Raw genomic sequence first — 15,866 nt, forward strand, 5'->3', positions numbered from 1 at the left:
AGAAGGGTTCCTTTTTTATTAAAACATTTCCCGCACTCTGAACATGAATAGGGATGCTCACCTGTGTGTATTCTCTGATGGCTAATAAGGCTGTTTTTGTGTTTAAAACATTTCCCGCACTCTGAACATGAATAGGGAACCTCAGCTGTGTGTGTTCTCTGATGCGTAAGAAGGACTCCTTTATCCTTAAAACATTTCCCGCACTCTGAACATGAATAGGGGCGCTCACCTGTGTGTATTCTCTGATGCCTAATAAGGACTCCTTTGTCACTAAAACATTTCCCGCACTCTGAACATAAATAGGGATGCTCACCTGTGTGTATTCTCTGATGGCGAAGAAGGTTTCTTTTTTCACTAAAACATTTCCCGCACTCTGAACATGAATAGGGACGCTCACCTGTGTGTATTCTCTGATGGCTAAGGAGGTGTCCTTTATTATTAAAACATTTCCCGCACTCTGAACATGAATTGGGACGCTCACCTGTGTGTATTCTCTGATGGCTAAGAAGGTTTCTTTTTTGACTAAAACATTTCCCACACTCAGAACATGAATAGGGACGCTCACCTGTGTGAGTTCTCTGGTGCTGAAGAAGGTAACCTTTTTGACTAAAACATTTCCCGCACTCTGAACATGACAATGAATTCTCTCCTGTATGGTATAAAGAAGATTCCCTGAGATGAGATGGTTTCCCGCACCCGTCGGCACTGTCAGATATTAGAGGACTATGTGAAGTATCAGGAGATTCCAATGATCTCCTCCAATGGTGAGGTCTGTCATGTATATTATGAGGAACGGGATTTACTTCTGGAGAAGATGCCATGTCATTATCTTCTGTAGTCACATCTTCCTCCGATGTCCTTCTATTCCCACCACAGAGTCCGTCTGTCAGAAGACAAGAAAAATTACCAAGAGTTTTCCACACTCATATACACTGCTCAACACTTTATAATCAGAGTATAGCATCAAGTCAGGGAAACTCCTGGGATATTCATTTGGTCAGTCAAGTAGCAGAGGGGGTTGTTACCAACAGGTGCACTAGATGGGCAACAATAAGACGACCTCCAAAACAGGAATGGTTTTACAAGTGGAGGCCACTGACATTTTCCCTTCTCCTCTTTTCTGAGTGTTTGTCACTAGTTTTGCATTTGGCTAGGGTCAGTGTCACTACTGGTAGCATGAGGCCATACCTGAACCCTATAGAGGCTGCACAGGCAGTCCAACTCCTCCAGGATGGCACATCAATACCTCCCATTGCCAGAAGGTTTGCTGTGTCTCCCAGCACAGTCTCAGGAGCATGGAGGAGATTCCAGGAGACAGGCAGTTACTCTAGGAGAGCTGGACAGGGCTGTAGAAGGTCCTTAACCCATCAGCAGGACCGGTATCTGCTCCTTTGTGCAAGGAGGAACAGGATGAGCACTGCCAGAGCCCTACAAAATGACCTCCAGCAGGACACTGGTGTGAATATCTCTGACCAAACAATCAGAAACAGACTTCATGAGGGTGGCCTGAGGGCCCGACGTCCTCTAGTGGGCGCTGTGCTCACTGCCCGGCACTGTGGAGCTCGATTGGCATTTACCATTGAACACCAGAATTGGCAGCTCCACCACTGGCACCCTGTGCTTTTCACAGATGAGAGCAGGTTCACCCTGAGCACATGTGACAGACGTGAAAGGGTCTGGAGAAGCCGTGGAGAACATTATGCTGCCTGTAACATCGTTCAGCATGGAGGGACGCACAGACCTCTACAGGCTAGACAATGGCACCCTGACTGCCATTAGGTATTGGGATGAAATCCTTGGACCCATTGTCAGACCCTATGCTGGTGCAGTGGGTCCTGGGTTCCTCCTAGTGCACAACAATGCCCGGCCTCATGTGGAGAGAGTATGCAGCCAGTTCCTGGAGGATGAAGGAATTGACACCATTGAATGGTCCCCACACTCGCCTGACCTGAATCCAATAGAACACCTCTGGGACATTCTGTTTCAGTCCATCCGATGCCACCAGGTTGTACCTCAGTCTGTTCAGGAGCTCAGTGATGTCCTGGTCCAGATCTTGGAGGAAATACCCCAGGACACCATCCATGGTCTCATTAGGAGCATGCCCCAACGTTGTCAGGCATGCATACAAGCATGTGGGGGTCATACACACTACTGAGGACCATTCTGAGGTCCTGCAATGACATTTCACCAAAATGGACTCGCCTGCTGCATCATTTTTTCACTTTGATTTTCGGGGTATCTTTGAGTTCAGCCCTCTGTAGGGTGATAATTTTCATTTCCATCAAACGATGTGGCATCCTTTCCTTCCTAACACATTACCCAGTCCATACCAGTATAGATCCTAGCACATTACCCAGTCCATACCAGTATAGACCCTAACACATTACCCAGTCCATACCAGTATAGATCCTAACACATTACCCGGTCCATACCAGTATAGATCCTAACACATGACCCAGTCCATACCAGTATAGATCCTAACACATTACCCAGTCCATACCAGTATAGATCCTAACGCATTACCCAGTCCATACCAGTATAGATCCTAACACATTACCCAGTCCATACCAGTATAGATCCTAACGCATTACCCAGTCCATACCAGTATAGATCCTAATACATTACCCAGTCCATACTAGTATAGATCCTAACACATTACCCAGTCCATACCAGTATAGATCCTAACGCATTACCCAGTCCATACCTGTATAGATCCTTACACATTACCCAGTCCATACCAGTATAGATCCTAACGCATTACCCAGTCCATACCTGTATAGATCCTTACACATTACCCAGTCCATACCAGTATAGATTCTAACACATTACCCAGTCCATACCAGTATAGATCGTAACGCATTACCCTGTCCATACCAGTATCTAGGTCCTGAATCTAGGGAAGCAACTGGCAACACTGAAAAGAATCTCCATACTGAAGGAGAGCTGGGAACGTACCCATCAGGTACAGGCAGGGGCCAGCACAGAGGAGGGCAGAGATACAAGGGTGAAGGCATCAGAGGGAGGGTAGAAGAGAACAAGGCACTTGTCATAATCTCACCACATAAGGCCGGCACTGTCATGCACCTGGGCTGGAGCACCCCAATAAATACGTCCCGTTGTGTGATGTTGGGGAATCCAGTCAGGGACAACATTGCTGGAGTAGAGCGACGCCCCTAGCTGCCAGGGGAAGAACTCCTCCAGTGGGGGCGGGAGCAAGGGAAAGGAAAGACAGGTTCTGGTGGTAAAGGACACAGAATGCAATCTGTCAAAAAGACCGTAGGTGCCGAGCTGTCTTTTTTTTTTCACTGGGTTCGGCACATCACGGATCTGTTGGACAGATTATTGGGTGGGGTTGGGGAAGACTCAGCTGTCATGGTACACGTGGGTACCAATGACAAAGTCAGAAGGAGATGGAGAGTCCTAAAAAACAATTTCAGGGACTTCAAAGTTAAGGACTAGGACCTACAAGGTAGTATTTTCAGAAATACTACCTGTACCTCGAGCCACACCAGAGAAGCAGGGGGAGATTAGGGAAGTAAACAAGTGGCTGAGGAGCTGGTGTAGTAAGGAGGGTTTTGGGTTCCTAGAGAACTGGGCTTACTTCTCAGTCGGCTACCGACTCTTTAGTAGTGACGGATTGCACCTAAATGGGGAGGGTGCAACCGTACTGGGTGAGAAGATGGCCAACAAGTTAGAGGGGCTTTTAAACTAGGTGATGGGGGAGGGTACCGATGTAGAATTAGCCAGCAGGGAGCAAGGTTCAGCGGGCACAAATGGGGACATTAGCGGTAGGGTGTGCAGAGTTCCTAAACCCAAGGTGGGTATGGGGAAAAAATCACAAGAGCAGCCTAAAAACAACATCAAATGAGGATATAGTATCAAACCGGTCAAAATTACGAGGTTTGTATACCAATGCTAGAAGCCTGGCCAACAAGATGGGAGAGTTGGAGCTGCTGATGTATGAGCATGACTAAGATTTTGTGGTGATTTTAGAGACTTGATTTGACAGCTCTCATGATTGGCTGGCGACCATTCAGGGGTACTCCCTTTATCGCAGAGATAGAGAAGGTAAAAAAGGGGGAGGGGTATGTCTGTATATTAAGAACAGTATACAGGTGGCAGTGCGCATGCGCGGCGCGGGACGGATGGCGGCTTGAACTTGCTGCTCCACTCACTCTGGCCGTGATCCCGGCTACAGGGGCCATATACCACCGCCGAAACTCCTTCAAAGATCACCCCCTGGCAGCCACAGTTCCTGTGCATGTCTTCCTGCAAGAGGAAAAAACGCAAGACTCCTCAGAAGTCCCTCACCCACTACCTCCTAAGAGCCCGGGAGAAGTTTAACATGGAGCAAGATGGCGCCACCCCTCCTCCTCCTCCTGTGCATGTCGGCAGCAACATACAGACCTCAGCTCCTAAGACTTCCTTGACCCCTGCAAACTGTGAGTACCCTGCTCCCCTCACAAAACAAGACCTTGATAATAGCCTGGAAATTATGTGCACTAAGCTGATGGCAAAGTTCCAGGCTGAGCTCCACAAGACAGAGGCCACCCTTACACAGGAGATCTCTGCCCTTGGAGGAAGAACAGACAGGCTGGAGGCAAAGCATGATGAGTTGTCCCTAGCTTACAGAGAGCTGAGCAGAGATCATGAGCTGTTAAGCTCAGAATTTAACCAGCTGCAGGCACATGTTGAGGATTTGGACAATCGCAACAGGCGTAATAATTTGAGGTTAAGGGGGATCCCTGAAACCTATACCGATCTCATACCCACAGTAAATCGCCTGTTTAAATCGCTTTTGCCTGAAGTAATGGAGTCCCAGTTCTCTTGTGATAGAATCCACCGTGCCCTCCGTCCAAAACCCCCTGCTGATAAACCACCAAGGGATATTATCTTATGTATGAAGGACTTCCTGACCAAGGAGGAAATCCTCAGGGCTGCGAGGAACACCCCAAATATCCTTATCGACGGCAATAAAATTCAGATTTTCCCGGATATCTCACAGGCTACACTGGAGAGAAGACGCAATCTAAAAGAAATCACGACAATCCTACAAGTTGCACGTATACGTTATAAATGGGGTTTCCCGTTTAAGCTTGTAATCCCTCACAATGGTTCCACGTACGTGGCTACTAATATCCCAGAGGGTCGTGAAGTCCTTATTAAGCTAGGACTGATGGATCCCTCTTCTAACCCCTCACCCCCCCCTGCTCCTAGACCTTCACCGCTTTGGCAAACCCCGGCTTCTAGAAGAGGAAACAGAAGACCACGTAATGACAGGATCTGAGGCTTTCTGCTATTTTTCACATCAACTGATTCTTAGGAATCAAGAATTTTGCGGAATTATACTTGGAGATTCCTCAAAAAAACATTAAGCATGAGATTTATCTGACGTACTTTCTTTATTTTAATCCCTCATATTTTCTCTTTTCTTCCCCGTCCTCTTTTCCCCATTTCCTTTTAATTTTTTCCCATGCAGTACCAATATACTCCACAGCACTATTCACTGTTCAGTGGACAAAGGGAGACACCTAATGGTCAAATCCTGAACTGCAAGGAATCCTCATCTGAAGATCATTGACTCCAATCAATCTTTGCTCCTAACATCTATCAAGATCTTTTGGTGTTCTCATCCTAATCCGCAAGTTATTTTTTCCATTTTTTTTCCTTCTTTTTTTTAATACTCCTTATATTTTTCCACACGATCTTGAATTCATATGAAGGAAATATAATTGATATGGATTTATATACTACCAAAATGTATGCTTTTTGATCCTTTTCCCTCCTTCCCTCCCCCTCCCCCCCTCCCTTCCACACCCGCATCCCTCCCCCCCCAACCCTCTTATTCTCCCTATCTTTGTTGGATTTTTCTCGATGTTGTTCCCTTTAGGTTCTTTTAGAACCACCTATAACCAGACATTGCACTAATTTTGTTCCCTTCTCTCCTCGAAGGGATCCTTCAAGAGGCCTAAATGAGGTCCCGTGCTTGTACATGTTGTACCCACTCAGTCGACCGGTGGCCACTGGTGGTCGCGGGGAGGTCAGGCCCTTTCTGATTCCCGGTTATGGGCCGATTCTCCTTCTGCTCTGCTGCTGGCTCTCGGTCGCCTGTTTAGAAGGAGTTTATCCTTCATTTATGTTACTCTTTTATCAGTACCTTAACGGTTTACTGATCCATGGTTTATCTTATTTGTTAAACTTTGACCTTTATAGTTTTGCTTTTTTTAGTTTTTCATATTTATTAATGTATATCCACAGACATTTCAATACCTACAGTTATCCAGAATGCCTTTTATTAACATGTGCTTGGGTTAACCTTTTCCGGACACAGGATGTCCCTGAGTTACACAACCTAGACCTTCATCCCCCGGGTCCGCCCTCACTTACTCCACGGCCCTTCCAAATTTTGAACTCCACGGGTGGGTTCTTAGACACCTCGATCACCCTAAAACCCCACCATAGCAAATTCCACTTTCTCGCCTCAAAATGACCATTAGAATAGTCTCACATAACGTGCAGGGATTTAATTCCCCTAATAAACGCAGGAAAGCTTTTCACCAGTTCAAGCGTTTAGACGCCAAAATCCTGTTGCTCCAAGAGACGCATTTTGCTGAACACAATCACCCCAAATACTTCCATAAGACATATAACCAGGCCTTTTATACCACACACTCCTCTAAAAGTAGAGGTGTAGCAATATTCGTTCATAATTCTTTCCCGCTGGATGTCCAAGAAGTATATAGAGACACAGAAAGTCGCTTTATAATAATTAAGGGACGCATTATGGGAAAGGAATTAACAATAGCTAATATATATGCCCCTAATGGAGCCACAGTTAAATTTTTCTCAGATTTTTTTAACATATTGGAAAAACATCACTCTTCCCACATTATCCTAGGCGGTGACTTCAATATGGTCTCTCATCCCACCATGGATAGGAGCAACCCAAACTCGACTTCCAAGACGTTCCCCAGATCCTTGGAGCGTAGACTCAATAACTTACAGTTAGTAGATACATGGAGGTGTCTTAATATGGGCTCCAAAGAGTTTACGTTCTACTCTAACCCGCACAATTCTTCAGCTAGGATTGACTACATTTATTGCTCACAAGTGGTCTTAGCCAATTCGATCTCTGCTAGCATTGTTCCATGCGTGTGGTCGGACCACCACATGGTGCTATATGACACATCAGGAATAGGTCTATCTCCTACTCCCTTCTCATGGAGACTTAATGACTCCCTATTAGCCAATCCGATAGACTCTCAGGAACTCTCCGATTCCATATCCGAATTTTTTAGATTAAACCCTACTGTGGACACCTCAATCCCAAACACATGGGTCACTCACAAGGCCTATATAAGAGGTAAATTAATCTCGTTAGCAGTTAGAAAAAACCGTGCACGTACCGCTAAGATTCAAGATCTCACCAAGGAATTACAATTATTGTATAGAAATCATATTACATTACATGATCAATCCACCAGGCTATTAATTGACCAAAAGAGAATAGAATTAAATAACATTCTCTCAGATAATGCAGAGAAATCCCTCAGACACTCAAGATCCAAATTCCTACTATATGGTAACACCGCTTCCACAATGCTGGCAAGGAAATTGAACCAAACGTTAAAACCTCCACACGTATATAAATTAAATACATCATCAGGAATGACCACTTCTCATCCCAAGGAGGTTTTGAGCATTTTTGAAAAATTTTATTCTACACTACTTTCCTCCCCCTCTGACGCCACACCAATACACTCTCAAATCTGGTTTGATGAAATCCCTATCCCATCACTCTCTCCCTTGGATATAGAGCAGTTAAATGCCCCCATTACAGAAACTGAAGTAACTAATATGATTAAATCCCTTCGTAATTCATCTGCACCGGGCCCAGATGGCTTCAGTGCTTCATACTATAAAAAGTTTACTCCTATTCTATCCCCTAAACTTACAATACTCTTTAATCACATACTTAAGGGCAACGACTTCCCAGAAGAAATGTCCCTAGCAAACATGACTCTTCTCCCCAAACCGAACAAGGATCTTTCTAGCCCCCAAAACTTTAGGCCAATTTCGATTATTAATAACGACCTTAAATTATTCAGTAAAATCCTCGCTTCTAGATTATCCCAAATTATCCCAAAACTCATCTCATCATCGCAGTCAGGATTTATCCCCAACCGTCAAATTACGGATAACATTCGACTTGCATGCAACATTATACAAGACGCAAATTTATCTAAAAAACAATTGGTACTATTAGGACTGGACATACACAAAGCTTTTGACAGTGTCACTTGGAGCTATCTTGGAAAATTACTACCCAGATTCGGCTTCTCTAACGAGTTTCTAAATGGCTTTTCTGCTCTATATAAAAATCCTAAAACGAGAATTAAGATCCCGGGCTGTAACTCATCTTTCTTCCCTTTGGGCAGGGGCACAAGACAGGGCTGCCCCTTATCACCACTTCTATTTGCCCTTGCCATCGAACCGCTCTCGATTGCGATTAAAAGACATACTGGAATTTCAGGATATAAAAAGAACTCCGAGACATTCAAACTAAACTTATATGCTGATGACGCTCTCATGTACATACCAGACCCTTTCACCACATTACCCAATCTATTGAATACTTTAGAAAGCTTTGCAGGAATCTCAGGTCTTAGCATCAATTTATCCAAATCGGTAGCCCTACCAATTAACTTCTCAGAGTCCGACACCATACATCTGAAGACCCTTTTCCCGTTTGTCTGGGCCTCCGAGAAGATTTCATATCTGGGAATACAACTTAATAAACATTACAATTCTATTTTTCAATCCAACTATCCTCCGTTGCTTGCCAAGATACGAGGTATGCTCCAAATGTGGTCCTCATACCAACTATCTTTTCTAGGTAGGATCACAGCGATCAAAATGACCATTCTTCCTAAATTTATATACCTGTTCCGTGCGCTTCCCATTTACCTTACCAAAGCATACATCACCAAGTTACAATCTATAATCAATAAATTCGTTTGGGGCAACAAAAAACCCAGGTATGCAGCGAGCATACTATATCATCACCAACGTACTGGAGGTCTGGGCCTTCCTAATATATGGTTTTACTATATTAGTAGTAGATTGGCCCAAATGGCCCATTGGCACGATCGTTCCTCAGATCTACCTTGGATTAACTTTGAGGAAAACTCAGTCGCTCCATACCACTTAGCAGGGCTACTATGGGACCACATAGTCCCTATACGCAAAATCTCCTCCCGTAATAAAATCGTTTCTGACGCTCTCAGGATGTGGAGACTTGTCATCAAAAAATGGTCCTTCGCATCTCATCCCCCTCTCGGCACCTCCTTTTTGGGAAACCCCAGATTTTCTGAAGCATTTATTACCCCTGAGAGATTCGCATGGTGGTCCGGTAATAATTTGACTTCATTACTAGACTTATATGATGGTGGGACTTTCCTCTCTTTTGAGTCGTTACTACACACCAAAAATATCCCACTATCGGAAAAGCTCAATTATGACCTTATCAAAAACTTCTTTGAATCACACTACCCTAAGCCTTCAGGATCTCCTCTCAGCACATATGAACATATTTGTCTAAAAGATCTCTCAAGTAGGGGACATATCTCTACAATATATTCCTCACTTAACAATTGTGATCCAGATACAAAACTTGGTTACATGGTTAAATGGGAGTCGGAACTACAGACTGCTATATCAATAGCCGACTGGCGAGACATGTGGATAAATATGTGTAAGACAACCAAATCCCTAGGAGTGAGGGAAACGGCTATTAAAATATTCACGAGATGGTACTATACCCCCAAAAAATTGAATAAATTCTACCCCGAGATCTCCCCAAATTGTTTCAGAGGTTGTAATGAAGTGGGCTCTCTGATACATATTTTCTGGGAATGCCCCAAAATTAAAAATGTCTGGCAGGAAGTATTCAATCTAATAGAGAGAGTTACAGGATGTAAATTTCCACTCTTGCACCTGCAATGTCTACTTTTCAAAAATATTCCAGAAATTACCACAGACCTCACACGCCTAACACATACCATTTGCATCGCAATGCTATGGGTTATCTCCAAACACTGGAAAGAAACTTTCATACCCTTTGATCAGGTCATCAGTAGAATAGAAGATATAAGACTAATGGAACAATACCATCACACCATCACAAACACTAAGATCAAATTTGATCAAAAATGGACTCCTTGGTACATATACAAATGTTCCCTAACCACATGAATATCACATCAACTTAACCAATCAACATATGTTGTCTGTACAATTACTTGATGTCTCTGTTTTCCACCACACCATGCCCATGGTTTATGTTAGTTAGACGCCTCTCACTGAGGCGAAAGAGGTAATCTACTTATTGACGATTTCCCACGTATTCTGTTAACTTGCTCACTCTACTCTTGGATATTTTATCATTCTTACAACGCTATATTACCATCAAGAACGGATATACATTTTATATTTTGTTTAATTATTGTTTCTTTTTTATCGTTTGTATGTTTTTTTTCACATGCCTATTACTTAAAATATTTTATTGATGAAACACCTTTATGTAAATTTTACATTTACTTTACTGTTTGTATTGAATATATTTTTCAATAAAAGTTTATAATCAAGAACAGTATACAGGTAAATATGAGGGACGATATTAATAATGGAGCTATGGATGAGGTAGAATTCCTATAGGTAGAACTTTAAAGGGAAGGCACTATGGGGAAAGTAATATTGGGTGTATGCTATAGGCCCCCCAACCAGAGGGAGGAGGGGGAGGCGGACCTCCTTTCACAGATTGGATTGGCAGCAAGGATGGGAAATGTCATTATAATGTGGGACTTTAATTATCCAGGTATAGACTGCGCAGAAGGAACCGCACATTCATCCAAGGCTCGGCAGTTCTTAAATGTTTTGCAGGACAATTTCATGGGTCAGATGGTGAATGCACCGACAAGAAACAATGCTGTACTTGACCTACTGATTACCAACAATACAGACCTGATCACGGATATAGAAATACGGGCCAAATTAGGAAACAGTGACCATAGGTCAATTGGTTTCAGTATTATTCATAGTAATAGGAAACACAAGGGTAATATAAGGACACTGAATTTCAAAAGAGCCAATTTCCCTAAACTGCGCTCTTTGCTAGAAAATATCAAATGGGATAGAACCCTGGGAACAAAGAACACGGAGGAAAAAGGGGAGTGCTTCAAGAGCATACTAAACAAAGGGATTGGCCAGTGCATTCCAAAAGGGAATACATTTAAAAGAGCAAAAATAAACCCAGGGTGGCTAAACTCCAACATAAAAATGCATATTAATACTAAAGAAAAGGCCTTCAAAAAATACAAGGCTGAGGGGTCATTGGCAGCATTCCAACATTACAAAGAGTGCAATAAGAAATGTAAAGGCAAAATCAAAGCAGCTAAAATAGAACACGAGAGACATATAGCGGAAGAGAGTAAAAAAAAAAAAAAAAACAAGAAATTCTTTAAGTATATAAATAGTAAGAAAGCGAGACCAGAACACATTGGCCCCATAAAAGACAGCAAAGAGAATCTGGCCACAGAGGACAGAGAGAAAGCGGAAGTGCTAAATAATTTTTTCTCTTCAGTCTTCACAAAAGAATCGGGGGGCTACACTAACCCAGCTTGTAATGCTAAATGAAATAATACACCTCAGGAAATACCGCCATGGCTAACAGAAGATAGACTTAGAACTAAACTAGAGAAACTTAACATAAATAAATCACCAGGACCGGATGGCTTGCAACCGAGGGTTCATAAAGAGCTCAGCCAGGTGATAACCAGACCGTTATTCTTGATCTTTAAGGGTAGTCTACAGACGGGTATGGTGCCAGCTGATTGGAAAAAAGCCAACGTGGTACCAATATTTAAAAAATGTCCGAGATATATCCCGGGTAACTATAGACCGGTCAGCCTAACATCAGTAGTCTGCAAGATTTTGGAGGGGATGTTAAGGGACCACATACAAGACTTTAGTAATGAAAACGGTATCAGTAGTAGTAATCAGCATGGATTCATGAAAAATCGTTCTTGCCAAACCAATCTATTAACCTTCTATGATGAAGTGAGTTGCCATCTAGGTAAAGGAAGGCCTGTGGATGAGGTGTATCTGGATAAAGGAAGGTCTGTGGATGTGGTGTATCTGGATAAAGGAAGGCCTGTGGATGTGGTGTATCTGGACTTTGCAAAGGCATTTGACACAGTTCCCCACAAATGCTTACTGTACAAACTAAGGTACCTAGGTATGGACCATAGGGTGAGTACCTGAATAGAGAACTGGCTCTAGGGGAGAGTCCAGAGGGTGGTGATAAATAGGAAGTACTTGGGAGGGTGTGGAAAGTGGGGTCCCCCAAGGATCTGTCCTGGGACCAATCCTGTTTAATTTATTAATAAACGACCTAGAGGAGGGGATATCTAGCACAATCTTTGTATTTGCGGATGATACTAAACTAAGCAGGCCAAATTCTTCTATGCCGGATGTGGTAACCTTACAAATGGACCTGAACAAAATAATGGGGGGGCAACTACATGGCAGATGGCAGTGGCCATTTACTAAAACTAGAGGGAAAACGGTTTAACCTTAAAATACGTAAGGGGTTCTTTACTGTCAGAGCAGTGGGGATGTGAAGTTCTCTTCCACAAGCAGTGGTATCAGCGGGGAGCATCGATAGTTTCAAAAAACTATTAGATGGGCACCTTAAAGACCACAACATACAGGGGTATACAATGTACGGTTAACCTAAAACACACACACACATCATAGGTTGAACTGGATGGATTGATGTCTTTTTTCATCCTCACCAACTATGTAACAGTATAGATCCTAATACATTACCCAGTCCATACCAGTATAGATGCTAACACATTACCCAGTCTATACCAGTATAGATGCTAACACATTACCCAGTCTATACCAGTATAGATCCTAATACATTACCCAGTCCATACCAGTATAGATGCTAACACATTACCCAGTCTATACCAGTATATATCCTAACACATTACCCAGTCCATACCAGTATAAATATCCAGCATGATATTTTTCCCGATTGAGATCTGATGTGTTTTCAAAGTGTTCCTTTCATTCTTTGGAGCAGTGTATGTTGGTTGAGCATTTCAAAGTGTAAAAGAGATCTGTGGTGGAACTGGGTGCAATCACAACACCAAACTATGACAACTAACCAGATCAATGATACCACCCAACCAAACATCACTAAGTAAGCTTTAACCCATTCTTCCATAATTACCCGAGCTGATATCTGGAGAAGTTTCTTCCTCTTTAACTGCGTCCATCATCCCAACCTCCTCTGTAAAATGCTGATCACCCCTCACATACGTCTTTTCCTTTATAACCTCAATTTGTACATTTATCAGATCTTCATCCTAAACCAACAAAATGGCAGAAATAATATTAAATACAAAATAATAATAATAGAAGAATGATATCTCTTAGGGCTTGGGATCACTTTCCTACATTCTCATTCCCATCTACCTGATGATGGTGATGGATGGTGTGACCTTCCTGTGTGGAATCCTGGGAATACGGAGGACGGGGACATCTCTCTGGTGCATTTCTGTAACTGGATGATTCCACCATGGTGTCCTGGTACTGCTTTCTGTGACCATTTGGAAACTCTGCCTCCTCCATTACAAAATCCTCATCATCCTCCTCTTTTATTTCTTCTTTAATGTTGACCTGTGTGGAATCCCGGGAATACAGAGGACGGGGACATCTCTCTGGTGGGTTCCTGGTATTAGGTGGCTCCATCATATCCTTGTGTCCTTCTGAAAACTCCTCCATCACTCCATACTCCTCATCCTCCTCTTTATACTCTTCTTTAACAACAATATTATAATCACAGAGGTTTCCACTCTGAATATATAATAAAACATTCATTGTAACAAACACACTTGTGTATAAATCATAACTATCAGTAATTGTTCCTCATCTACCTGATGATGGTGAGGGATGGTGTGACCTTCCTGTGTGGAATCCCAGGAATACAGAGGACGGGGACATCTCTCTGGTGGGTTCCCATTACTGGATCCATCTGTAGGAAACACACACACTGACTGAATACATTGTTTCTATGTGTTTATCAGATGATGGGGGATCTAGGTGGATCCTCCGTACTGCTCTCTCCTTTACAATAAAGTCTCCTCTTACCCGGTGATGTGAGGGGTGGCTGATTCTCCATCATGACGTCTTTGTAGAAGTGGATCTACAGATCCTCAAACATCAATCCATATACCCAAACAGTTTTTGTATTTAGTGGCCATCACTCACCTGTGCTGATATCTGGAGAAGATTCCTCCTCTTTAACTTTGTCCATCATCCCAACCTCTTCCCTGAACTGCTGATCACCCATCACATACGTCTCTTCTTCCTCTTTAATCTCATCTTTTATATCTATCAGATTTTCATTCTAAACAAAAAAAATAGCAGGGAATGGTTGCTTTAAAATGTGAGCACAAATAACCTTATACCTAAAAGTAGAATATATCTTCATACAGTCAGATCACTTTTATGATCTCGATATCCATCTTCACCTACCTGATGATGGTGAGGGATGGTGTGACCTTCCTGTGTGGAATCCCGGGAATACAGAGGACAGGGACATCTCTCTGGTGGGTTCTCATTACTGGATCCATCTGTAGGAAACACACACACTGACTGAATACATTGTTTCTATGTGTTTATCAGATGATGGGGGATCTAGGTGGAGCCTCCGTACTGCTCTCTCCTTTACAATAAAGTCTCCTCTTACCCGGTGATGCGAGCGGCGGCTGATTCTCCATCATGACGTCCTTGTAGAGATCCTTGTGCCCTATGAATCTTCTGAGAATCCTCCACACCTCTCTGGTCAGGTCTGTGTTTTACTAATAAAAATAAGAGTGATGTCATGTGACCTCCCAGAATCCTCCTCACCTCTCCGGTCAGGTCTGTGCTTTATTAATAGAGATAAGAGCGATATCATGAGAGACGCAAAAGAAACCACGGTGGCAGCATTGGGTCTAAGTGAAAAGTGGGTGACAGAAGCATCAAATATGGGGTGTGAGGAGTGGAGATCTGCAATGTTGAATAAGGGAATGAGGAGTGGGGGACAACAGTGTCAGTGGGGGTTGTGGAATATAGGTGAGCAGTGTGGGAAGGGGGGTGAGTAGAGGGGAACAACAGTGTTGGATGAGGGATGAGAAGTAGGGAACAGGGGTGATAGATGGGGGTAAGGAATGGGGGACAGCGGTGTTAGATGGGGGGTGAGGAGTGGGGGACAGCGGTGTTAGATGGGGGTGAGGAATGGTGGACAGCAGTGATAGATGGGGGTGAGGAGTGGGGGACAGCGGTGTTAGATGGGGGTGAGGAATGGTGGACAGCAGTGATAGATGGGGGGTGAGGAATGGGGGACAGCGGTGTTAGATGGGGGGTGAGGAGTGGGGGCCCAGTTGGTGATGGGGTAGAGGACGGGATTAATGTTAGTAGTGACAAGGTAGGAAACCTGCTGAATATTTCCAGAGGTGAGTGTCGGGGTCAACCCGAGCTCTGCCTCTTCCCCAGATAGATTATGAGTACCTCGGCTCTGCCTGGTGAGGGCGCTACAGGAGAGCTGGAGGAAGTTTTGCTGCTCATCCTACTTATGTGATTTCACCGGGGGACTGCAATCTGATTCTCAGTGTTATGCGTTCCTCTGTTTCTGTTCCCCCGACATAAAACTGAAGGAGAACATTTCATTTATGTAATTAAATATTATATATAGAAAATAATATCTTATTACCTCCTCTGCTGCCACTTCCAGCTACATCTCCTCTCTACTT

General features: G+C 43.4%; 1 protein-coding gene across 1 annotated transcript; it reads right to left on the minus strand.

Annotated features, from left to right (window-relative positions):
• Positions 1-6,570: 6,570 nt before the first annotated feature.
• Positions 6,571-14,899, minus strand: LOC309543745 (uncharacterized protein; the record flags this gene model as incomplete). Its single annotated transcript, XM_082276188.1, has 6 exons — positions 14,822-14,899; positions 14,608-14,705; positions 14,341-14,479; positions 14,007-14,104; positions 13,572-13,926; positions 6,571-6,758 (listed from the first exon to the last, which is right to left on the minus strand). The coding sequence occupies exons 1-6, from the start codon at positions 14,853-14,855 to the stop codon at positions 6,571-6,573; spliced, it is 912 nt and encodes a 303-aa protein (XP_082132314.1). The 5' UTR covers positions 14,856-14,899.
• Positions 14,900-15,866: the final 967 nt, after the last annotated feature.

The sequence above is a fragment of the Pelophylax lessonae genome (genome assembly GCF_965119305.1).
Source record: "Pelophylax lessonae genome assembly, contig: HAP1_SCAFFOLD_339, whole genome shotgun sequence".
Classification (NCBI taxonomy): Eukaryota; Metazoa; Chordata; class Amphibia; order Anura; family Ranidae; genus Pelophylax; species Pelophylax lessonae.